Source organism: Solea solea, chromosome 8, assembly GCF_958295425.1.
Source record: "Solea solea chromosome 8, fSolSol10.1, whole genome shotgun sequence".
In the NCBI taxonomy this organism is placed as follows: domain Eukaryota; kingdom Metazoa; phylum Chordata; class Actinopteri; order Pleuronectiformes; family Soleidae; genus Solea; species Solea solea.
In genome coordinates, this window is record NC_081141.1 from 29,156,983 (window position 1) to 29,182,365 (window position 25,383).

Genomic DNA, 25,383 nt, shown 5'->3' on the forward strand with positions numbered 1-25,383 from the left:
CCCTCCCACTGAGGTGAGAGCGCAGATGTCACGAGAAGCTCCAGCACAGAAGCAGAGCGCAGACACCGGCACACACACACACACACACACTCACACACACTCACACACCGACCTGAGCCTCCGCTCCGCTCTGGGATGATTTTAGCGCAGACTCTGGACGCAGATCATCATCATCATCATCATCACCTCCTGCTCTCTGCTCCTTCTTCTCCTTGTTGTTATTTTTAACCGAGGATCGTGCACCAGCACCTCCAGCAGCAGCAGCAGCACCTCCTCCTCTTCCACCTCCTCCACCTCCTCCCTCCACATTTTGAAGTCCGTGTGTGTGTTTCTTCTTCATGACTGCGGCTTTGGAGAGGAGAGACTCTCAGCAGCAGCAGCAGCAGCAGCTTCAGCTCCAGCACCATGCGAGGTAAGAGCCGGCGCGTGCGCTCATACAGAACACACGCGCTCACACACACTCACCGTAACTCTGAGGTTTCATCACACGTTTGGCTCTTAGTTTCTCTGCACCTGACTCATGCATCAAAACTTAGTCGGGTCAGTTTGTGTGTGTGTGTGTGTGTGTGCGCGTGTGCGTGTAGTAAACGTCGACACTGGTGTAAAATCCACGCGAGACTGTGACGGGAAATGAAAAGTGAAGGCGCAGGAAATGTGGATGGTTTTAAAGTTCTTCTCTCTCTGATCAGATCAGATTAAAATTCAACTTTTATTAGTTTTAACCTGATTATTAAAAAAAAAATTGTTAGATTCTCTTGTGATTGTGAACAGATTAAGTGGAAAAACTCTCAGGTAAATTTGGATGAAATTAATCTGAGTTTTAGTTTCTTTAGTTTATGATCCATGTATGAAATGTTGAGATTGTGGTGTTGATGTGCGACAGTGAGAGAGTTTGGCGCACGTTTGCGCAGGTACGCGCGCGCTCTCTCTCTCTCTCTCTCTCTCTCTGTCTCTCCCTCTCTCTCCCTGTAGTGAAGATAAAGTTGCAGTGCGAGTCAAACAGGATGATCATGAACTAATAACGCAGAACTATAGGATTAGATCAGAGCTCGCACCACTCGCCAATTAAAACTGGTTTGATGAAGAAGAGAAGAAAGTTATCAAATTAGTTTTCTTCTCAGGAAGAAACTTTACACAAGTCAACTTTGAAACTTTACAAAAGTCAACTTTGAAACTTTACACAAGTCAACTTTGAAACTTTACACAAGTCAACTTTGAAACTTTACACAAGTTTTTACTCGTCTTTCTCTAAACTGTGGATGTCGATTTATTCAAAACTCATAATAACGATGTAAAGTTAAAGTGACAGAAAGAATAAAATGAAAATCATTTAACTTTAAGTTAAGATATCTATAAAGATTATGTCTTTAGAGTAAATATTGTCACTTTTTTGTAGAGTTTTAATAAATGTATTCTTAGATTTGTTGTAATAATAATCTGCTCTTATATTTTAATAAAAGAGCAGATTATATTTTAATATAATTGATAATGAAAATTATTTAATTATGTAAAAAAAGTCAAATTCATTAAGTAAATATCTTGCTATATATTTACATGGTTCAGTGTAAATATGCTTATTAACGTGGATGTGAAAGTTCATGAAAAACCTTATTGTTGTTTGGGGTTTGTGTTTTTCACATACTTTAATATATTATATTGTATTATATGACATAATATAATATAATGTGACAATATAATATAATATAAAATGTAATATATGCTCACATATCTTTACATTGAAAACCCAGTTACTTTTAATTTTAGCTTATATCTGCTTTGTTTTTAAGTGTTTAATGAAAGATATTTACACACGTTTAAGACGCAACAATGACATTTATTCATTTACTCTGCTGTCACTGAGTTTTATTATTATTAAAATACACTTTTACAGTTTTAAAGCAGATTCAATGTATTTTTTATGTCATATACAGTATATATCACAATATTTGACCTGTCTTTGACTGATCTATCTGTCTATCTATCTATCTATCTATCTGTCTGTCTATCTATCTATCATCTGCTTAACCTCATGTTATTAAACACTGAGCTATAAAAAAAGAGAGGAACAAACTCTCCCCCACCTCTCTCGCTCTCTCTCTCTCTCTCTCTCTCTCTCTGTCTCTCTCTCTGTCTCTCTCTCTGTCTCTGTCTCTCTCTCTGTCTCTCTGTCTCTGTCTCTCTCTCTGTTGTCCTCCTCGTCTTTTGTCCACACGTTAATGTTTACACTCGTGCACAGGAGACAAACAAATCTCCTGCTTTCACTTTAAAGATGTGTTTGTTAGAAGAAGAGGAGGAAGAGGAGGAAGAGGAGGAAGAGAGGAGGCCCCTGAAGCGTCTCTCTCTCTCTCTCTCTCGCCCTCTCTCTCTGCACGCCCCAAAGGGTTTTGTCAGATAGAATTAAATCAGTGTGTGTGTGTGTGTGTGTGTGTGTGTGTGTGTGTGTGTGTGTGTCAGCTGCCCTCACACTCACCAACACAAGGTTATAAAAAAAACGGACGCCCCTCTTGAGTCGTGGTAATTATCACTTAACAATGACAACGATGATGTCACCACAACACACACACACACACACACACACACACACACACACAGACAGAGAATAATGACATTGTTCTTTTAATCAGAAAAATTAGATTTCAGGTTATTTTATGGCGTTAATGTTGATAAAGGTCACACATGGTCAACATAAGGCTCTGAGGCCAGATGTGGTCCATAAAGCATTTTTTCTCGGCCCCTGACGTCAGAATCTGAGCTCAGATTAAAATAAAATAATAATAATTATTTCAAAGTGTGATTTATATACATATAAATTAACGTTTAGCTTTTTTATTTGCGTGATTAAAACGTTTTATTGGCTGTTAAATAAACCAAATAAATACATTCTGACAGAATAATTTTTTATCTAATAATCCCAATCCTTGATTTTTATTGGACGTGTGAATATTTGTCACTGTAGAAAATTCCGTTTTGCACCTTCACATTAAGAGCGTGTAGCTAGTGAGACACAGCTAGTGAAATACAACCTCGAACCATAGAAAATAAAAGAAATTCAGTTTACTTATTTACATTTTGATTATTTAAAATAATCAACATGTTGTTTTTTAAATTGAACACATTTTCTCTCATGATGACAAAGATTTAAAGGTTGTCATTTTTATCAGATTATTGCGATATTTTTATTTGGTGATTTCCCTCTGTCGTGCTGGGATTAGGATTATTCTGCGATGTTTTCTGTCTCTGAGGAGCAAAAATCTGAAATCTGTAAATAAATAATCTGAGCAATGGATTATCAGAGCAGTGGATTGAACTGTGATCTAAACCTGTAGGAGCTCCTTCTTCACACTGAGGTCATAAAGGTCAAAGAGTTCAGCGATGAAGAGGAGGAGGGGGCGGGGTTTACAGAGACATTCGATCTCCTCTGTTAATGATACCTGTCAATCACGCTCTCCCTCACTCCTTCACCGCTGGGAGAGATAGGATGACAGTGTGTGTGTGTGTGTGTGTGTGTGTGTGTGTGTGTGTGTGTGTGTGTGTGTGTGTGATAAAGGAGTAAAGAAAAAGAGAAAAATCAGAGAATCTAAAATCCACTATTTCCAAATATTACAGCTGATGAATATAATATCAATTTTGTGATGTGATCTTAGTTATTTATTCTGATATCACTGATATTAAATCATTTAATCATAATATTTATGATCATTTATTAAATAATAATCACAAAAATGTGGCACTGATGTAAAATGATATGGAAAAAAACCAACATTTTAAAGCTGGTTATTTGTTTTACAGCAGAATTTTAACACATTTATAGACAACGTTATTGTGTCTTACTCTCATGTAAATGTCTTTTATGAAACGTCAAACAAAAACAAATGTAAAATCAAAAGTAGCCGCTGCATTTTTACAGAGAATGACTTTTTATTTGTCCTGCTTTGTTTTGAGTTTAATTAAAAGAAAGAAAAAAGAAAAGGAAAGTCCTCTGGTTGATTTTTAAGTGTTTTTCAGCTTCTTAAATGTGAATATTTCCTGGTTTCTTTGCTTCATAAAACAAAGAAAATCATTCAAACTCAATCATTTTCTGTTTGTGGACAAAAAACTTTTTGAGGACAGATGAATTGATTACTAAAGTAATCATTAGTTACAGCTTTAAAAAAAACATTTAATAAACGTTTACATAATGTTTATAAAATGAAATGAATGGACGTTATTGTAGTGGTTTTCAGTGTGTGTGTGTGTGTGTGTGTGTGTTTGTGCTGACTAATGGCTCAGTGTTATGTAAGAAGAGGACAGATTACCTCAAGCTCATGCAGAACTCACTGTTAATCCTTCAACACAGTTCTACTGACTGTTGCAACACACACACACACACACACCCACAGGACTGAGGAAACAGTGTTAAATAAACAGGTACGCTGGCCCTTTAAGAGCAGCAGTGACGCGCTAACGTGAAACCACTGTGGCTAACATTCCGCTGGACGTTAGCACTGTCTCTTTTTTGTAAAAACACGTTGGGATGAAAGTCACGTGACAGGAACGACGTCATCATCTGTTATTTAACAAGACTAAAGGTCACTGCTAACAGCTAAGCTAACGTCGTAGAACCTGAAATACTTTTCAGACGCTGCGTCGTACATTCTCACAGTATAACTTCAAGCTAATAACGCTGCACGCAGTATTTTACTCACACGACGTTTAGTTAAATGTGAATGACGGATTTTTCTTGAGCAGCAGCCATTTTAGAATCCTGTGTCAGGGTTTGTGACGAAAATGGGATTCCTGACGACAACTGGAACGTACCATTCCAGCTTTGTTGTTTTAAATGTGGTCAAACGTTGTAGCACGGCTCGACTCTGCGGTTCGTTGGTTTTTTCCTCCGTCAGAGATCGAACCTGCTGGTTGTTTTAGTTCCTGCTCTGACGAGGTTCAGCTGAGACGTTACGTCCACAGACGGCTGGTCACTGATTGGTCAGAGAGAATCGTCACTGAAGAGTCATGAGCGCGACGTCAAAGCAACAATGTCAAAGTGAAAAAGACGTCAAAATCCTGAAAACATTCACGTTCATCTGCAACATTTAGCAAATGTAGAGTCTGGATTCACGATTCACTTTACGAGTCACTCGTTTGTGTGGCCGTGCTGGGGCGACTCCGCCCACGTTGAGGAGGAGCTACAAAGTCATGGAAAACGACGTGACTTATGCCAAACTGAGTCGAGTTGGAAAAGAGACATTAGTGTCGAGTCTGAAATATCAGGATTGAATTTGACATGAAAAAGTCGTATTGAGACATCTGTAGTGTGTGTGTGTGTGTGCGTGTGAGTGTGCGTGTGCGTGTGCGCCGCTATCATAGCCTGTGTTTGTTTAGTATCGACGTGTTTCTCCGTGTTGGTTTAGTCTGTGTTTCTACAGTGAACAGTGAGTTTCCCCCTCAGTCGCTGCCTCTCTATTTTAAATCTTCACACACACACACGTCGGCACGCTTCACTGTGTGTCTCGGCGTTATTATCTTTGCCAGGAGGGATTTCCAGCCTGCGCCGCTGCTAAAACTCTCTAAATCTGCCTTGAAGTCATAAAATCCTGTGACAGCTCCGTCTGTTCGTGTCACTTTAAGAACGCGGCTGATATTCAATATTCACTTTTCACCGGCGTTTACGTCCACGTGGGGGGAGGAGCCACGACGGGAACAAAGTATCAAACACAGACAGAACTCTTTCATTTCTGCTTCAAAAACCTGAATAAAAACAAAAAAAAATATCTGAAAAATATTTTATATGATTGAGGGAAAATGTAAATGGATTCAAGGATCAGGGTCAAGATCATGGGTTCTCAAACACTGGGTTGGGACCCATAGATGGGTCGCAGGAAATATTGTTGGGTCCCAAAAAAAACAAATTTGCAGAATTTTTCCAACCCTTTACTTCAGATTTCTGTTTAAAATGAAGTTTTAAACATTCAACCAAACATTTGTCTTCTCTCATCTGTGTGACAAACTCATCGTTCTCATTTAACGTGAATGAATGAGAACGAGGAGGAAAAAGGAAAGAGACAGAGGGGAGGAGTTATATAACAGTGTGTGTGTTTCAGGTATTCCTCATGTTGTGAGGACCTGAATGTGTTTACACACACACATTATGGGGACTTGTCTTCTTTATGGGGACAAAGATCAAGTCGCCCGCAACGTAGCGATTACATTTAAAGGTGAAGACGTGTTGTGTGGTTAGGATGAGGTTAAGGTTAAGGTTAGTCTCTGGGAAAACAATGTCCTCTGAAGTCATGAAAACCAGATTGTGTGTGTGTGTGTGTGTGTGTGTGTTCTTGTATGTGTGTCTTTGCGAGCACATTTTGTCTTGTCCTCACAATTTTAGAGGGTTTTTTGGGAGTTAAGACCTGGTTTTAGGGTAAGGGACTAGAGAATGCACTGTGTGATTGTGTGTGTGTGTGTGTGTGTGTGTGAGCAAAGGATAACAGAGTAGAAGGTAAAACACTGATTTGGTTTATTTGCATGAATATTGACACACACACTGTTCACACTCACACTCTCTCTCTCTCTCTCACACACACACACACACACACACACACACTCACACACTAAACAAAGTCTCATCACTAACTTTAACCATTAACAACAATTCAAATCTAAGTCCTAAACTTTAACCAGTTCCTCAGAAATGAGGTTCTGTCTCATTTGGACCAGGTTTTGGTCTCCATGAGGACTACACACACACACAGGTGTGCTCACATGACACTGTCTCCTCAGTAATGTTTAACACCAGCAGCAAGAAAATAATCCAAAGTCCAGGCTCGTAAAAAAAAAAAACACGTTCAGACTTTAGTTTTCACTCTTCTGTAAATATTATTATACACAGTCAGTCGTGTGTGTGTGTGTGTGTGTGTGCGTGTGTGTGCGTGTGTGTGTGCGCACGTGTGTGTGATCATCTCTAGTCTTTGTGATCAATCTGTGAGTGAAGCCTCTGGGGCCACTTTGAGGGAACAACCTTGTTAGACTGAGTTAAATTGTTGCCTGAGGCGAGCTATTAACGGACGTCCCAGAGAGAGACAGAGAGAGAGACAGACAGACAGAGAGAGAGAGAGACAGAGAGAGAGACAGACAGAGAGACACACACACACACACAGGTTTGTTCTTCTCAGGACTCTGCATTGACGTCCATTCATTTTAAACAGACTAAACAAAGTCTCATCACTAACCTTAACCATAACCAGTTAATAACTAACACTTATCTTATCCATAACCAGTCAATAACTAACACTAACCTTAACCAGTTAATAACTAACACTATCTAGTTCATAACTAACACTTATCTTAACCATAACTAGTTAATAACTAACACTAACCAGTAAATAACTAACACTAATCTTAACCATAACCAGTTCATAACTAACACTAACCATAAGCAGTTAATAACTAACACTTATCTTATCCATAACCAGTCAATAACTAACACTAACCTTAACCAGTTAATAACTAACACTAATCTTAACCATAACAAGTTAATAACTAACACTAACCCTAACCAGTTAATAACTAACACTAACCTTAACCATAACCAGTCTATAACTAACCCTAACCATAACCAGTTAATAACTCACATTAACCATAACCAGTTGATAACTAACACTAATCTTAACCAGTTAATAACTAACACTAACCAGTTAATAAATAACACTAATCTTAACCATAACAAGTTAATAACTAACACTAACCTTAACCATAACAAGTTAATAACTAACACTAACCTTAACCATAACCAGTCTATAACTAACCCTAACCATAACCAGTTAATAACTCACATTAACCATAACCAGTTGATAACTAACCCTAACCAGTTAATAACTAACACTAATCTTAACCTTAACCACAATTCAAATCTTATTCCTAAACTCAATCAGTTCCTCAAAAATGAGGTTCCGCCTCATGAGGACCAGGTTTTGGTCTCCATGAGGACAACTGGTCCTGTCACACACACACACACACACACAAAGAGATTTAGTCTCTCTTTTTTATTTTTTTCAATCAGACAAAAGCAACAAATCGAAGATGGAAATCGTTCAGTCGTGGATTCATCGCTGCAGCTCGACTCAAATCCATGATTTAAGTCAGAATTCAGAATCAGGACTTAACTTTAACCATTTAAAAATCTGGAATTTACTTCTTAGATTTATTAAAGAAAAACAGTAATAAAAAAAAATAGCCGACAGTTGATTTAGTCATGGATTAATAATCCTTCATTCATCACAGATTATGTCGTGTCGTTGTGTTCAAATTGTCCAAACTCACACGTTTATATTGACATTTTAAATGGACTCTCAGTGCTGTCGTCCACTCAGTCTCACTAATGTCCTCGTGTCCACACTTTATCTGACCGTCTGTCTGTCTGTCTGTCTGTCTGTCTGTCTGTCTGTCTCAGGCAGCCCATCTTTCCCTGTCCCATCCCCCTCACACACACACACACACACACACTGTCATCTGTGATTACACTCCGCAGACAAACACAGAGGACAAGGACGAGGACACGTTCAGAGAATCTGATCCAGACTTCAGTTTGAAAACTTGGGTCCACGTTAACATCAGTGTTTGACAGAAAAAACTGCAACAAAATAACTGTGAAGTTTAAAAAGAAAAAACACTGTTCAGTGTGTTTTAGTTTGAAAATTGTGCTTTAGTGTGGACGAAGATCTTTGAAAACAGCGATGCAGTTAAAGTCACTGATGAATTCAACTTTTATCTGTGAATGAAAAGGAAAAAGTTTCATCAAAGAAATCCTTCTTTTATTTTTTACCATCATTGTTTCTCGTTTTCCTTTTTTAATTTTCAAATTATTTTCTGATTTCCTCGTCATTTTTTATCATTTTCAATTTTTTCAAAAAATGTTTACTTTTAAAAAAAAACTTTAAAAAAACAAAAACCTTTTTTTTTAAAAAAAAAACTACTTAAAGAAAACTACTTTTTAAAAAAAAATTCGTTTTTTGTCAGAAAAGTTTTTTTTTTCTTGTTTGATAATTTTGTCCTTTTTTTCCTTTTTAATTATTATATTTATAATTATAATTCTAACTCGTCTTCATACTTTTGGTTTCCGTCGTCATAGAACTTTCTGAAACTGAAAATACATACGAGTCAGATGTGAGTGGCCAGTAGTGTGATTGACAGCTGGTATCAGCCTATAGGAGCCTGGTTACAGGTGACGACTCTTTAAAGACTTCAAAATAAAAGTCTTAGACTAGACTAAGACTTTAACGCTCATCTATGTCGATTTTTTTTGTAACTGAAAACAACACAATCGTGTGAGTGTGGACAGTAATGACCAGATGTCCACCTCTCACACTTGGACTCGTTGCTTCCACACGGCTGCACTCTCTCAGTCCTTTAGCTAAGGTCAAAGGTCATCTGAGTCCTGCAGGTCATCTGAGGGGTCAGACTGAGTGTGTGTGTGTGTGTGTGTGTGTGTGTGTGTGTGTGTGTGTGTACAGTGACCATGAGAGGCAGATCTGAGGAGACAGACGAACACACACACAGGACCAGTCGTCCTCATGGAAACCAAAACCTGGTCCTAATGAGGTTAAAGTTTAGGACTAAGATTTGCATTTTGAATGTGGTTAGTGATAAGACTTTGTTTAGTCGTGTGTGTGTGTGTGTGTGTTCAGGCTGGGGTCAGTTTTACCCAGTGGACTTTTTTCCCACGCCTCCGTCTCTGATCTCAGGACACATGCTGCACTGAGTGGGAGACACAGCGTGCGCGTGTGTGTGTGTGTGTGTGTGTGTGTTTAACAGATTATTAAAATAATCTTTAGTCCATTTAAATTTGAGACACATTTAAATAAAAACCAAGTTTTACAGTTAAAAGTCAGTTTACAGTGATGCAGGCATTCGACCATGAACGTGTGTGTGTGTGTGTGTGTGTGTGTGTGTGTGTGTGTGAGACCCCCTTCTGTTCTCTCTCGGTGTCGTCCAATCACGTTGTAGCACCGCGCTCTGTGAGCGAAAAACCCCAGCTGATCCCAGACCTGCTATCTGAGCAATTACCCAGAGTGCTTTGGGGCCACGTGGCGAGCTGGACAAACTCATGCCCTCTGACACACACACACACACACACACACACACACACGTACGAACAGTCAGAAAAACAGTCGCTCTCTTTCGTTCCCTCCCCCATGCTGATGTGTGTGTGTGTGTGTGTGTGTTCATGTGTTCATGCAGCAGCAGAATAAAAGAATATGAAACAGAGGACAAAGACGAGTCTGACAGAGAGGGATGATGAAGAGATGAAAGCATGAAAGAAATGAGAGATGAATACATGAGAGCTACTTTAAAGCTACAGTACGTAACCGTATTTTTTTTTTTAAAAAAGACCTGACTGAGGGAGCGTTTGTGTGTATACAGCAGCAGAGCAGGGGTGGGCGGAGTCAAGAAGCTTTTTATCACGTCAAACGATTGAAAAACTTTACTTCTTCACTTTACTCAGCTCAATGTTGCTGTCGTCGCGGTCACTTCCTGTGTGCAGCGCTGTGATGTCACCGGGCGACACCAGCTCTGACAAACACTGAGAGAGAGTCGTGTGGAGCTGAGAGACTAAATCAACCCTGTGTGAAGATTTGAATAGTTAAAATAGTTAACTGCTAACTAGTGATAGTTAAAGGTTGCGTACTGCAGCTTTAAAGCGCAGCTTCAGCCGCAGTGTGTTTATGTTTTTATATATCGTGTTTTTCCAGTTTTGAAATGACTCTCGCTTTACAGTCTCACCCATTCACCCATTCACTCACACGTTCACACAGCCCTTTCTTTCAGTCGCACACCTGTCAGGATTAAGTGTCTTGCTCCGGGGCACATCAGCGTGAGCTGGGAATCAAACCCTCACAGTGTGAGTTCTGAGTTCACTGTGCCGCTGATCCTCCCTGTTGTTTGCATGAGCTCATGTGTTTGGACATGTTTCAGCTGTAGCTCCGCCCCCTCAGGGTGAATGAATGAAACATGTATGTCCAGTCTGTCCCTTCACACACACACACACACACACACACACATACAGTGACACCTAGTGGCCTGTGTGTGCTGTTACACGAGTTATTTTCAGAGTCATCATTTCAGAAGAAAAATCATGAAAATGTTTCATTTTAAAAGCTTCAGGGGTTTTTTCTTCTTCTTCTTCTTCACTGACGATAATTAGAGTCTATTTAGAGCGAAGGTCGACGCAGGAAATACACACGAGACTCTGACTTCATTAAAAATCCATTATCATAACACACGTGTCAGTGCAACACAAGCCTCATGCGCACACTATTCATCGTTTTATTACAATTAATATGTTTTAATTTTGTCTTTTTTAAACGTAAACAGACGCAGACTTCGGTCCGTCGTCTGATTTTTATATAAAAGATGATGGAAAAAGTGCATAAATGAAGATAAACCGGGAAGAAACTTATTAAAAATTATTAACACAATTATTTAGAAAAATATATGTCACTGACGTTACAAGGAAATCACTAATGTTGGCAAAGAAGATTAAAAAATGTTGTGATGATTAAATAAAACACAAAAATATATAATAGGTATTTTTTTGCAAATTTACAAAAATATGTTACAAACATTGCAAAATGTTGAAATATAACAAAAAATTAAATAAAAATTATTTTTACATGTTTACAAAATTTTACAAAAATATTTTACTGACGTTAATTTTTTTTTAGTTTGTTAACAGCATTTTTCTTTTTTACAAAATTACAAAAACATTTTTTTTACTAAATACTTGCATCAAAAAAATCTATTTGAAATGACACAATCTTCTGATTATTATGAATGTGACGTTAATATGGTGGATAATCCCGTGTGTTGTGTCTCTGTGTGAGAGTGAGTTTGTGTCTCAGGAGATTGAGCAGCAGCAGATCTGATCCTCTTCCTCTTAGCTGAGGAAACGCCAGCGCTGCAGTCCAGCTCTTACGTAACACACACACACACACACACACACACACACACACCTGCTGTCAATCACTCCCCTCACACTGGGTCAACTCAGGCTGCAACACAAGCCCCGCCCCCTCACTCTCCGTCAAAGAGCTAAGAAACAAATACATTTAAAAAGTAAAGATTTTAAAGAAGAACTTTTGAGTTGGAGTAGAACTCAAGTATATTAGAGCTTTGAAGTGAAAACAAACAAACAAACTCCTCCCAGAATGCATTGCTGCACATCAGGACTGTGAGAACAATGAGGCGCACAAATAACAACACATGGGGGGGGGCATCACTTCCTTTTCAGAGCGTCACAGTTTACACGTTACAAAATAAAACTACAGGACACGAGTACAATACTGTGCTTGGAGATTCTAGAAATGTGCCTTTAGAGCCATGGTTCTCAAACTGTGGTACATGTACCGCCTGTGGTATGTGTACGTATTCATACATTAATAATTAAGTAACAGCCTGCTAACGCCAGTATAAATCCTGTAAGGCGTTAAATTAAAAACCCTACTTTAACCAAACGGACAAAAAGGTCCCTTCTTTTATTTCTGAGTGTGCATCCCATCATCATCATCATCGTCCTTGTGTGTGGGAGTGGGTGGTCACCGTGGCAACAGCAAATGCTGTCATGACCATCTCCCTATATCCTACCTGACAGTTCCCGCAGGCAGTGAACGCAACACACTGACGACAAAGCGCACACACACACACACACACACGCGCGTGTTTATAAATATGTGTCGTGTGGTGAGTAAAAACAAAGCTCATGCCCACGTGCTGCAGATTCTCCTGCGGGTCTGTGATGCAAAGACGAGTAAAATCCCAAAGGGACAGAAAGAGGAGCGATGAATATTCCACACAGGAGAAAAAGAAGAAGAAGAAGAAGAAGAAGAAGAAGAAGAAGCACTTCCTGCTCTGAGGAGATTTACATGAGACTCAGCAGAGATAATAAAAATAAACACAGCAGGTGTGAGATTCACACGTTCACCGAGAATAAAGAAGCCACAACTTTCTCAAACTTCACACTTTATGGCCCACGTTCAGATCCAAACATTAGCACGACAATGTAGCGAGATTAAAGATTAGAGCTGCAGTATGTAACTTGTGTTGTTGACGTTCCGTCTCTGTCCCGACGCACAAACCAGGAGTTGGTTTTAAAGCTGCAGTACGTAACCTTTGTTGTTCATCTGAAAACAGACTAAACTGTCAGACCTGACTGAGGGAGCGTTTGTGTGTATACAGCAGCAGAGCAGGGGTGGGCAGAGTCAAGAAGCCACTGAACCACCGTGTTTTTTACGTAGAATTGGGGATATGTCACCGGGCGACATGGGCTCCAAACACGCTCATTTGACTTTGCATAATTAAATTTTGTTTCTATGTTTATTAACATTTTCAAAAATATGTTACGACCATTACAAATTTATTTTTTAATTACATCAGCAGCATTTCTTTTACAAAATGTTGAAATATTACAAAAATATGCCAATCATTTTCAAAAATATTTGCACAACTAAATTATTTTACTAGATGTTTATAAAAAAATTCCAAAATATGTTACTAACTACAATTTTTTAATTACATTAGCAACATTTAAAAAAAAATATGTGTCAATAATGTTATAAAATTTGGCATAAACTTTTACATTGTTACAAGGACATTTTTCAAGAGTAAGAAAAATGACTTTTAAATTATAAAATCTTATAATTATTATAAGTCTGACACATCGTATATCATGTCTTGCGTAGTGAATCAAAGAGACGCACTGTCTATACCTTTAAAGGTCCAATATACGGCAGGTGCTTAAGTCAAGGGCCTTGCTTTAATGGAGGCAGCCATTTTGTGGCCCCATGTCCTTTGCGTTTTTAAGACAAAGTTTACTATGACTGACTCCGCCCACATAAACCTGATGCATAAATCAATGAGGAAGAAGCAGGAAGTGGCAGAGGGAGAAGTTGTGAAAGGGTGTTTTGTTTTGGTCTGTGAAGGCCACCGTAGTTCACCGACATACTGCAATCTGCTGTCTAACCACTAGATGTCACTAATTTTACATCAGAAGTCAGAACTCAGAGTGATGTCATCTCCGAAATGTATCTCGAGCTAGTTATAGTTAGCAATAGTAGTCAATAACAACGTGTGACGTGTTTGCTTTTGTTCACTGAAACATCATAGCAACAAAAATGTTATTTTCACAAAGAATAAATGTTTTAAATAATACTTTTTCTAAAAAACAATTTAAATGTTTGTATTCCTGCCTGAACTCTACCTGCAATACCAACACAGCCCACCAGGGGGCATACGCTCACACTTTGGGAAACACGAAAATGTTTCCTCTAAGTGTCAAGAAGAAGAAGTGAGAAGAGTTTGAAAGGAGTTTGTTTCTGTTGAACTGACCTGTTTTTACCGACTATTAATAACTAAATAGAGGTCGTTTTCTCCATGTGTTTGTGTCGTCACACACACACACACACACATGCACACACAACACACACACACATGCACGCACAACACACACACACATGCACGCACAACACACACACACACACACCAGCGTTCCGCTCTGACCCAGTTTACACACACTTGGCCGGGAGTTTGTGGAAATGGGTCACGTCTTGAAGTCGCACCAGAATCAAACGTGGAGTCCCAGACTGAACTGAACTGAACTGAACTGAAACTCACTAAGCATTAGGTTTTAAATAAAATAAAGTAAAAAACAAACAGGAAAATTACCATAAAATATGAGCGGCTGAAACACGAGGGGCAGAAAAACACACCTGAACTTTAAATTTGAACAAACTGGACTGAAACAAATGAACAAACAAAGAGACTAAATTCACTCAGGGGAGGCAGGAAGTAAAACTTGAGATCCCAAATCCCTGGAATTGTTGGATTAAACACCAAGTGGGGGGTCCTGGTCTGGTCTGGACTGGATCATCTAGTCTGGTCTGGATAGTCTAGTCTGGATTGGATCGTCTAGTCTGGTCTGGATAGTCTAGTCTGGGCTGGAATGTCTAGTCTGGTCTGGTCAGGATCGTCTTGTGAGTCTGTGAGTGTGTGTTCTCGTCTTTCTGTGCTTGTGTGGACCGGCCCTTGGAAAAGCACCTTACTTGTGGGGACATTTTCCCTCGTGTGGATATTTTGCCTGGTCCTCATTAGCAAAATGCTAGAATGAGCTTCTTTGATCCTAATGAATGATCTGTCAAAGTTTCGTGTGTGTGTGTGTGTGAATACACTGTAGCCGCAGTAGATTCACTTGCTCAGACACAGCTGTCTCTGTTGATCCGCATTGAAGATTATCCAATTATATACTGTGTATACTGCACACTCATGTTAGAGCTTATATACAACTGTACGTCCGTCTGCACGCATCACTAAACCCATCTGTTCACAGAGGTTTCTAATAACTGGAGTCAAAACTATTTCATGTTTTTTTCTTTTTTAAGAATTGGCTAAATAATTGAACATTACCCTACACATTTCTGGGCCCATTTCTAATATTAAAGATTTAGTTTTCAACATATATGTTTTTAACGAAAACAGAAAGTGCAGATTGACAGATATTACAAGAGCTGTTGAATAAATGTTTACATATATATGTATATACATATATACATATGTACAGTATATATACATATGTATATATATATACAGTATATATACATGTATATATACATTGTATATATACATGTATATGCATCATCACGCATCAATAAAAAAGAATATTATTTATATATATATACACATATATACACATGTATACATGTATATATACATTGTATATACATCATCACGCATCATTAAAAAAAGAATATGATTTAGGACTGCAACTAACTTTTTTTTTCTCGATTAATTGATTGATTTTGTTCATAAAATCTTGAAAAATATTGATCAGTGTTTGTCAAAACTGGAACTGGTGATGTTTCTCAATGTCCACAAACCAAAATTACTCAGTTTTAATGATTTATATGGAGCAAAGAAACCAGAAAATATTCACATTCAAGAAGCTGAAAAATCACTCAAACTGATTAGAATTATTATAGAAACTCAAACTGATGATACATTTTTAAAAATAGTTAAAGATTAACTGAGTAATAAATTAATAATTAATTAATTAATCAAAATGTCTTTGCAACCCTATCATTATTATTATTATTATTATTATTATAATGAGCTAAGGTAAATATGGTAAAAATACTCCAATCACAATTCAAGCTATGTTCTGTTCTTTTAGAGTCCACTGGATGAAACGTGTTTTTCTAAAAGTTGCCTCTCTGCTTCACAACTTTTTCCATTAAAACTCGCACCATTTCCTCCATGTTTGACTGAAGCAGCAGCAGCAGCAGCAGCAGCAGCAGCAGCAGCAGCAGCTCACTGGTGGGAGTAATAATTTAGGATTAGATTGGCTGTCTAATCTCTTTATAGAGAGGGTGCCGTCTCAGCAGACATACCTGTACATACATCCCATCATCTCAGCTCTGAACAGGAGCTGTCCATTCATTATGGATGGTAACTTGAAAGAGAGCAGTAGTGTGAGCAGGAGTTTGGCTGCGTTTCCCTGAAACTGTTCCGGTTGTTCGGGTGTTTCGAGGTTTTGTTTTTCTTGTTTTTCGGTGAATGTGCACATGGAGCTTCCTCTTCACAGTGAGTAACCGTTTAACGTTTACTGACAAAAAGAAAAAAGGAATCAGATTCACAGATTACGGAATCAGAAAACAATCAGAAAATGTTTTTGCTCCATTAAACATTAAACAAGTCATTTCAACTGAATAAACCTACTCAACACTGTGTCACCTCAATTCTGACTGACATGTCAAATAACTGCAGACAGGAAGTTGCTAACAGAAGAACAAAGTTACAGATAAACATTATTACTTCCTTAGTGGAGTTAATAAAAACAACATATTAAAAAGAGACATGAGAAATAACTTTAAAAAATGTGGAATTTCTGAGATGAAATGGAAACATTGCTCTTGGACTCTGACAGGAAATTTGGATTTGTGTGTGTGTGTGTGTGTGTGTGTGTGTGTGTGTGTGTGTGTGCGTGTGTGTGTGTTTCAGTGATGTAACCTGTGCTCTCATTACGGTTAACGCTGCTAACCTGCAGGAGTTTCTCCTTCAAACACAAAGAACCAACACAAGACAGTTATTCTTACCCTGAGTGTGTGTGTGTATGCGTACGTGTGTGTGTGTGTGTGTTCAGTGACCAGATGTCACTCTGCCCTGGTAAAGTCTCTCACACACACACACACACACACACACCTCCATCAGGTTCGACACAGCAGGTCATGTCGTTCTGTAACCTTTAATAAATGAGACCACCAGCAGAGACAAAAGTCCACATCCTGTCCAGGTGTTTGTCACACTCTCTGTCCTCTCTCTGTCCTCTCTCTGTCCTCTCTCTGTCCTCTCTCTGTCCTCAGCCCAAATCGAAGTCATACCGTGCAAAATCTGCGGCGACAAATCTTCAGGGATCCACTATGGCGTCATCACGTGTGAGGGCTGTAAGGTGAGTGGGTGTGGTTTTATGACTGTGAAAAACTGCACCGTCATGGTTACTGTGAACATGACCATTGTTATCTGTCATTGTTTGTAAGCAGGGTTTCTTCAGACGGAGTCAGCAGAACAACGCGGCATACTCATGTCCTCGTCAGAGGAACTGCCTCATCGACAGAACCAACCGCAACCGCTGCCAACACTGTCGCCTGCAGAAATGCCTGGCTCTGGGGATGTCCCGAGACGGTAGGCGGGGACACGTCCTGTCACCATAAAAAACAAATTATGGTTCAAATTCAATGACGGAATTTGAAAAATAGGCTTCAATTTTGCTTTTTCTAAGATACTCTACCTTCTTTAAGTTTAGTTTAGTTTGTATCTGTAAGTGTTTGGAAAAATAAAAACAATTAATTAATAATACAAAGACATCACTGATGTTGCCAACAAAGGGTAAAAATGTCCCATTATTACAAAAATATGTAAATGTGTATATACACAAATATAATTGTATATACAAAAAAAATGTGTGGCGTTCTACAAAATTGTGTAAAAAATATATATACTGATGTTACCGAAAAAGATTCAAATATGTTGCATTGTTACCAAAACATATTTATAAAAAAAGATGATACAAAATGTTACACAAATATGTTACTAATGTGACGTAACAGTTTTAAAGGAATAATATCATGAATTATTGTCTGATCCCTGAGAGATGTTGAGGCCAGTGTGTTTGTCTTACTATAAAATCAGAAACACTAATTGCTTATTATCGCTCATATTTGTATCTGGTGTGAAAGAATTTTCCGTCTTCACTTTTGCCGAGTTTTGATGAAATGTGTCTCTGAACGTTATCTTTGTTTGTCTCTCCTCTGAAACACAGCGGTCAAATTTGGCCGCATGTCCAAGAAGCAGCGCGACAGCCTTTACGCCGAAGTGCAGAAGCACCAGGCTCGACTGCAGGAGCAGCGGCAGCAGCAGACGGGAGAAGCTGAAGCTCTCGCACGCGTTTACTCCTCCAGCCTCACCAACGGACTCTCCAACCTCAACCACGAGATCGGCGGCACCTACGCCAACGGCCACGTTATTGAGCTGCCCAAAGGTGGCCACGGTAATGGAGGCGGAGTCCCCGGGGGTTACTACGGGATGGACTCCACCCAGCCGTCCCCAGATCAGTCGGGTCTGGACATGTCGGGCATGAAGCACATAAAGCAGGAGCCGGTGTACGACCTGACGCCAGTGCCCAACCTCTTCAGCTACGGCGGCTACCAGGAGAGTCAGCTGGGACACAGCAACGTCAGCATGGGAGAGCTGGGTAAACAAAGTTCTGTTCACACACCTGGACACGTCCAGCACGTCCAACACGTCCAACACGTCCAACACATGGAAAACCAACAGATACTCAGAAAGTAGCAGCAGAGGCTGTGAGTCACAGCGTTAATCTGAGCGAGGAATAGCAGATCAGACAGGCTTAAACGCAGACAGCTGACCAGGACCAGGCCATATTATGGTATGTTCAGCTCAGGCCTTGTCGTCACAGAAAACGGAACATTCCCTACACGATCTGTTTCTTTTTCATTCTCAAAAAGGTTTGCCCCAAACCCTGGAAAGAGAAAATAACACTAAATACAGTGGCGTGAAAAGTCAACGACGGTCACGTATAAAACGATGTCGCGCTCACTTTCGTGCAGTCGTGCTATGACGTTATGAAGTAACGTAAAACAACATGACTGATACCAAACCGAGTCGAGCCAAGTAGAACTGCGTCATGGAAAACCCACAACGACACAAGGTTGGGACCCGTTCTCCAAGAACAGCACTCCCAAAACGTCGGTTCAAAGGTTTCGCGGACTCTCGATAAAAATATGAACAACAGCGACCTTTAGTGTTAAAACTGGTCACTGCAAGAGAGTGCTGGTTGCCAAAGACTCACATCCACGTACATAACATGTCAGGGAGTTTCAGCTCCTCCCTCTCACAGCAGATGATCTGCATATTTGAGATGTTAACGCTGGATGCCTGTACTGACACAAACCTCCCATTAATCTGGGTTTGGGACCGTCTGACAGTCTGACAGACCAAATCCAAACAGGGTTTAAATGAACATTTAAAGTGTTATCAGTGAAGCCATTACTGTCAATGCAATGTTTCCTTCATCTCTGATTGACTGGAGAAAATGTATCGTCCCTTTCAGACCGCATCGCTCAGAATATCATCAAGTCTCACCTGGAGACGTGTCAGTACACGACGGAGGAGCTGCAGCAGCTCGCCTGGCAGACACACTCCTACGAAGAGGTCAAGATGTACCAGAGTAAGGTGAGGCTTCACGTCGTCACGCCGGCAAATCAAGTAACAAGGGAAAGAATATTCTGACCCTGCAACAATCAACCTCAGAGGGTTTAAGAGCTTATTTCTATCTGTCATTGTTATTGTGTTATTATTTCTATATCTGTTGTCTGTTCCATGACCATTCAAACACACCGAGAATACAAAAACACACAAGTGACCTGAAGAAACAGGCACATATTGAACAAATACTGCATTTGTTTCTCAAAAATAGAGATTTTGACAGATAAAAATGTCAAATCCAATAAAAATCCTATATATCGCATGTTTCACTGTGCACAGACTGTAAAATGTTAACAAAACCTCGCAACAGCACATTTTCGCTGAGTCATGTTGTGGGCTTTTAATTGATTCTTTATGTGAGAATAATAATTGCAGTTTAAAATGTCTAAGATGACCTTGTCAAACCTTGATATCGGTATATATTATATGATATATTCCAGTTGGGGTTAAAAACGTTACGTTTCCAGGTTTCACCATTAACTTTCACAACTGATGAATAAGATAAGAAAACATAAACTATCCCGTTAAGTTGTTTAATGATCAAATGTATAACAATAAAGTGTGTTTGTGTGGTTTTAGCCTCGTGACGCGCTGTGGCAGCAGTGTGCCATCCAGGTCACTCACGCCATCCAGTACGTGGTGGAGTTTGCCAAGCGGATCTCAGGATTCATGGAACTGTGCCAGAACGACCAGATCCTCCTGCTCAAGTCAGGTCAGACCACATGACCAACGCAGTCGGGTGGAGTTTGAGTTTGAGTTTTTTCTTCTCCTGTCGGTCAGTCGCTCACTGTCTGTCTTCTCTGTCCCCGTCGTCCTGCAGGTTGTTTGGAGGTCGTCTTGGTGCGAATGTGCAGGGCGTTTAACCCGCTCAACAACACTGTGCTGTTTGAAGGAAAGTACGGAGGCATGCAGATGTTCAAAGCTCTAGGTAAAGTTCTACAGAATTCAAATGTAATGAACTTGTGTTGTATCAGTGGGAACCAAAGATGCCACAAGTCGTGACTGTTTCAGATATTCTAGTCAAGAAGATGCTTGTCTTCTGCTTTCTGAGGAAACTGCTGTCCTCTGTCTGTGGTGGCCACTGTTATCCTGAGAAGGGTCAATATGCAACACTGAGGCGGATCTCAGAGGCGGGACTTAGAGAGTATATACATGTGATCATGAGGCTCCTACAAATTTATTAAATAAAATAATAAAAAGATCATTTGTGGCGAGAAATGAGTCAATTAGAATTTAAATATGTGGTTTATCGGTCAACATCTGACATTTGTGACATTTATAGTTTGGGTGCTTGTGTGCTAAGCTAACGCAGCATCCTGGATAACACAGAAGCTCGTTCAGTGACTCAATCCACCACGTTGTGCTACAGAGCGCCGTGGGAAATTATACTCACTCAAACAGTTTCAATCATCCCTTCAGAGTCAAACACTCCAAAATCTAAAATAAATATACTTGGTAGAATATTCCATGTGTAATATGTCTCTGCTGCTGTGCTCTTATAAAGTCACACGTCTTCAGTGATAGAATCTTCATCTCTGTGTGATTAATAACTATGTGACTCTCCTGTTTCCCGCTCAGGCTGCGATGACTTGGTGAGCGCCGTGTTCGACTTTGCCAAGAGCATGTGTTCACTGCAGCTGACCGAGGAGGAGATCGCTCTCTTCTCAGCGGCGGTGCTCATCTCCACAGGTCAGTGAACGTCCACCAACCACGATCATGATCAGAGAAAGGAAAAAAAAACAATCTGCCCCGACACTAAAAGAGAACCGACTCTCTTTCAGATCGACCGTGGCTGATGGAGCCTCGGAAAGTGCAGAAGCTCCAGGAGAAGATCTACTTTACTCTGCAGCACATTATGCAGAAGAACCACATGGATGAAGACGCACTGGCAAAGGTACAGACGGTCAACACTTTGTAGTCAGAGACGTCAAAACAGGAGACTGAATTGCTCCGATTCCGAAGAGATCTCTCTAACCTGGTGCATCTTTAAAATATCAATGTTTACATTAAAACTGAACCCAAAGTCGTTACACGGATGCAATTTTTATTTAATGTGGCCGCACAGTCAAACGTGACAATTCAAAGTAACATAAAAAACTGTCCAGAGTAAAAAAAGCCAGTTTTTAGAGTCTCTCTCTCCCTTGTGTCTTGCAGCTGATTAGCCGAATCCCGACGTTGTCGGCGCTGTGCACGCTCCACACCGAGGAGCTGCAGGCGTTCCAGCAGCTCCACCCAGAAACCGTCAACGTTCTCTTCCCGCCGCTCTACAAAGAACTCTTCAACCCAGACCCAAACTCCACCATGGTCATGCCCAAGTGACCACAACAAGCAAACGGAGAGCAGGACCAAGAAAAACCACAAGAAAAGCCACAGCCGCAGGAGCACTGGCCACACCCACAATCATCGCTCCGCCAACCTCGTCTTAGGCTGCAAGGTGAGGGAGTCGCCGTCTGCCACAAACGTACCCTCTAACGCCAACAACACTAGGAATGTCCAGCACTTATCGTCGTCCCGTTCACCGATACAGTCTGAAGAATGTAAATATGAACAAAAACGAGTCCTCAGCCCAAACGTGACTGACCAGAAATGTACAGACTTCAAAACAGACAAACAAAAAACTAAGCTGTCAATCTTTACGGGGGAAAAAAATGGGTAAGTTCATTTGTTTTAACTTTGATTTTTTAAATGAAGACGTGGTGAAGTTGAAGGACGGGGGAGGGGCTGTGGATTTAGAGAAGCTACTGTAGATAATTCTTCTAGTGCAGAGCGGATTCCAGTATTACTTCTTGTTCTGTTAAGTTAGTCCTAATTTAAATATACAGACTTTACCTTTGTCCATGTGTTTTTATTTTATTTTATTCCATAGTTTCTTGTACAGAATTTGTAAAGTTGTAAAAGAATATTTGGTTCAAAACTGGGAAAAACAAGATTTTTGTGATATTTGTTTGTTGATAAACTGAAGCCTTGTCTGGATTTTGTTGATAATGTAAAGAAGGTCCTGCTGCGTCTGTCTGACCAGAACCTATAGAACATGTAAAGAGAGCTTATGAAGGATTTTTAAAAAAAGGAAAATAATGGCTACTACTTTTCATGGTGAAAATAAACAGTATAGGTAAATATTCTATTTTGCAAAAAAAAAAAAAGACAGAATTTGGCAGACTCGCGTTCTATCAATCGTCTTTTATTTTCTCCTCGTTGCAATAATTTAAATACGTCCAATTAAAAACTGGACGGCTTCTGAACAATCAATCACAGACAACCAATCAGAAACTAGGACCTCACAGTGAACTCCACCCTTTTCCCCAGAGTGCCCCCCCCCCCGGCACATAAAGCCTGATTTATTCTCCGTCACTCCAGATTTTTGATAATTGTCGTTCGACAAATTAAATCACACAATTGTGGAGCTGCAAAATACAAGAAAATAAAACGTCATCATTTCAAATAAAGTCGTCAATTTCTCATTAAACATATGGTGGTGTTGAGTTGGGCTAATAATCAAATAAGTATCATATTTTTAAAAGTATGTATATACATGAAAAATGCTTCATCAAATTTCATTTCAATATTTAAAAAAATAAATAAGCATCAAAGTTGTCCTACTTGGATGACTTGATTAAAATTGGTGCAGTTTGCATAAAATTGTTTATTTAAAAAAAAATACTTAAGGAGAAGAGTGGCCAAACAAAGTATTTCCCTGAATTTGTTAAGGGAAAAGTTTCTGGATGGAGAATAAAGCAGGTGTTATTTGTGCACGTGTATATTTAGGCTTCACAGATGAAATGAATTGAATTGTCCGCTCTCATTCCTCTGATCACTATTTGCACACAGACATGAAACTTTTTATTTTTCCTCTGAAGAGCAATAACTTTTCACTCTGCCTTTCTGATCTTTTTCCCCTCGTCCTCGTACCAACTGGTCTGAACAGGGTTGCAGCAGTTTCTCAGTAGTATGCACTATATTTGTCGTTAATTATGTGAAACAATCGTCGTGGATGATCCTCACTCACAAAAACAATGATCTGGGGTTCGGACAAAAAAGAAAAAACAGCACTCGCTTCAAAATGTGAAGAAAATGTTTTTTTATGCGCATTTAAATCTGCATTCTTGCATCAAAGCTCGGTGCAGGTCGAGCTGTGACGAGACAATCACTGTTTTTTTGCAAATTCAATAATTATGGCACAAATAAAAACCAGATCACTGTCGCAAAAAGTCTTTAATTTTTCTATTTTGTTAGATTGATTTTTGTTTTATGCCAAATTCATAAAATGGTATGTGTCACCATTCATATTTTGATGGTAGTGTCATTTTTTTTCTTCTTTTAAATATAAAAAATGTGAAAATCAAATTTGGAAAAAAAATTGCAGTTGGATTTTTTCTGCCAATTGTTCGGCTCTAAAAAGCTCTCAAATATTTTTCTTTTCTTGGTTGTTTGGGTTTTTCTACATTTATGTTTTGTTAGTTTTTATTGACAGTTTAAAAAAAACATCAGTTATTGTTATTTTCTCTGATGAATTCTAAAAATGGAGTGGGTGCAGTTCTGCCTTCGTCCACTAGATGCTCTAGGATGTTTAAATCTCCAATATTACCATAAATGACCTGCAATATTACCATAAACGCTACATACAGTGAGAACTGTGATAAGACAATCAGACAATCTTTTTGCTTTATTTTTTTTATTGTAAATTCCATAATTATTAGTGCAAACAGCAACTAACACTTATTATTGTTTGTTTACAGATGAAAAAAAATGAAAAAATGAAGAAAGAATGAATTTCAAAATATTTTTAAATGTTTTACAGTGTAACTGATTAGAAAATCATTTGAATTTAAACCTTTTACTTTAGTGGGTTTCTTTACTGTATTTGTCATACATTTTTAAAGAAATGTTTCATTTGAAGGTTCAATTTGAAACCGTCACATTTTATTCGCTAGCGTTTGTGCAGTTCTGCCTTCAGCCACTAGGAGCTCTGAATTGGTAAAAAGGTCAGAGAATTGTGATATTTATGCACTAAAACTATAAATCTTGATGTTTTTATGACACAGTGACCAAATCTCTTATTCTTCACTAAAAAAGAAACTCATGAACTCGATACTTTCATGTTTTCTCCAGGCGTCAAGTGGAAAAATCAACGTTAGGCACTATTGATTTGCTCGTGCACGTTAGTGATTGGTGATTTAATCTCCAGGCTTCCGACCCCAGATCATGAGATCAGATCAGATCAGATCAGACTCCAGTGACTGATGAAGACAATCACTGGATGCACGTCACAGCATCTCTCAGGGAGCAGCTCTTTTTCTGACTTTACTTTCAAAAAAGAAGGTTGAATATTTTTGCAAATCAAGTAATAATTATAAAAGAATAAATAAACAAATAACCTTTTTAGGGACTAAAAAAAATATATAATAATAATTAAAAAAACAGCATATTTATGCTGCCAACGTACGTCTGCGATGGAAACTGCCCAGACAAGGCTTTGATAAGTGTGTGTGTGTGTGTGCATGCATGTGTGTGTGTGTGTGTGTGTACAGAGTATGAATTCACTGTCCAGAGCCCAGAACACATACATATACATATACATACATA

The 25,383-nt window shown here is 39.1% G+C and overlaps 2 protein-coding genes across 6 annotated transcripts in view; one reads left to right on the forward strand and one right to left on the reverse strand.

Moving 5' to 3' along the window:
- The window catches only part of rorb (RAR-related orphan receptor B), a 25,598-nt gene continuing 215 nt past the window's right edge, over positions 1-25,383 (forward strand). The window contains exons 1-10 of one of the 2 annotated variants that reach the window (XM_058635578.1): positions 1-412; positions 17,379-17,464; positions 17,556-17,697; positions 18,335-18,766; positions 19,646-19,767; positions 20,380-20,512; positions 20,621-20,728; positions 21,379-21,489; positions 21,582-21,694; positions 21,955-25,383. The exon at positions 21,955-25,383 is cut by the window's right edge and continues 215 nt beyond it. In XM_058635578.1, coding sequence (XP_058491561.1) covers positions 406-412; positions 17,379-17,464; positions 17,556-17,697; positions 18,335-18,766; positions 19,646-19,767; positions 20,380-20,512; positions 20,621-20,728; positions 21,379-21,489; positions 21,582-21,694; positions 21,955-22,119 — 1,419 coding nt within the window. In that variant the 5' untranslated portion in view covers positions 1-405 and the 3' untranslated portion in view covers positions 22,120-25,383. Of the gene's footprint in view, positions 413-16,527; positions 16,600-17,378; positions 17,465-17,555; positions 17,698-18,334; positions 18,767-19,645; positions 19,768-20,379; positions 20,513-20,620; positions 20,729-21,378; positions 21,490-21,581; positions 21,695-21,954 lie in introns of those variants that run through there. The other variant, XM_058635577.1, reaches the window with a different exon arrangement.
- Positions 15,897-25,383, reverse strand: part of trpm6 (transient receptor potential cation channel, subfamily M, member 6) — a 39,640-nt gene continuing 30,153 nt past the window's right edge. For 2 of the 4 annotated variants that reach the window (XR_009241098.1, XM_058635570.1), the window contains one exon: positions 17,373-17,714. The gene's annotated coding sequence lies outside the window, so the exon portion shown is untranslated. Of the gene's footprint in view, positions 16,330-16,406; positions 16,622-17,372; positions 17,715-17,803; positions 17,831-25,383 lie in introns of those variants that run through there. The other 2 variants (XR_009241097.1, XM_058635572.1) reach the window with 2 other exon arrangements.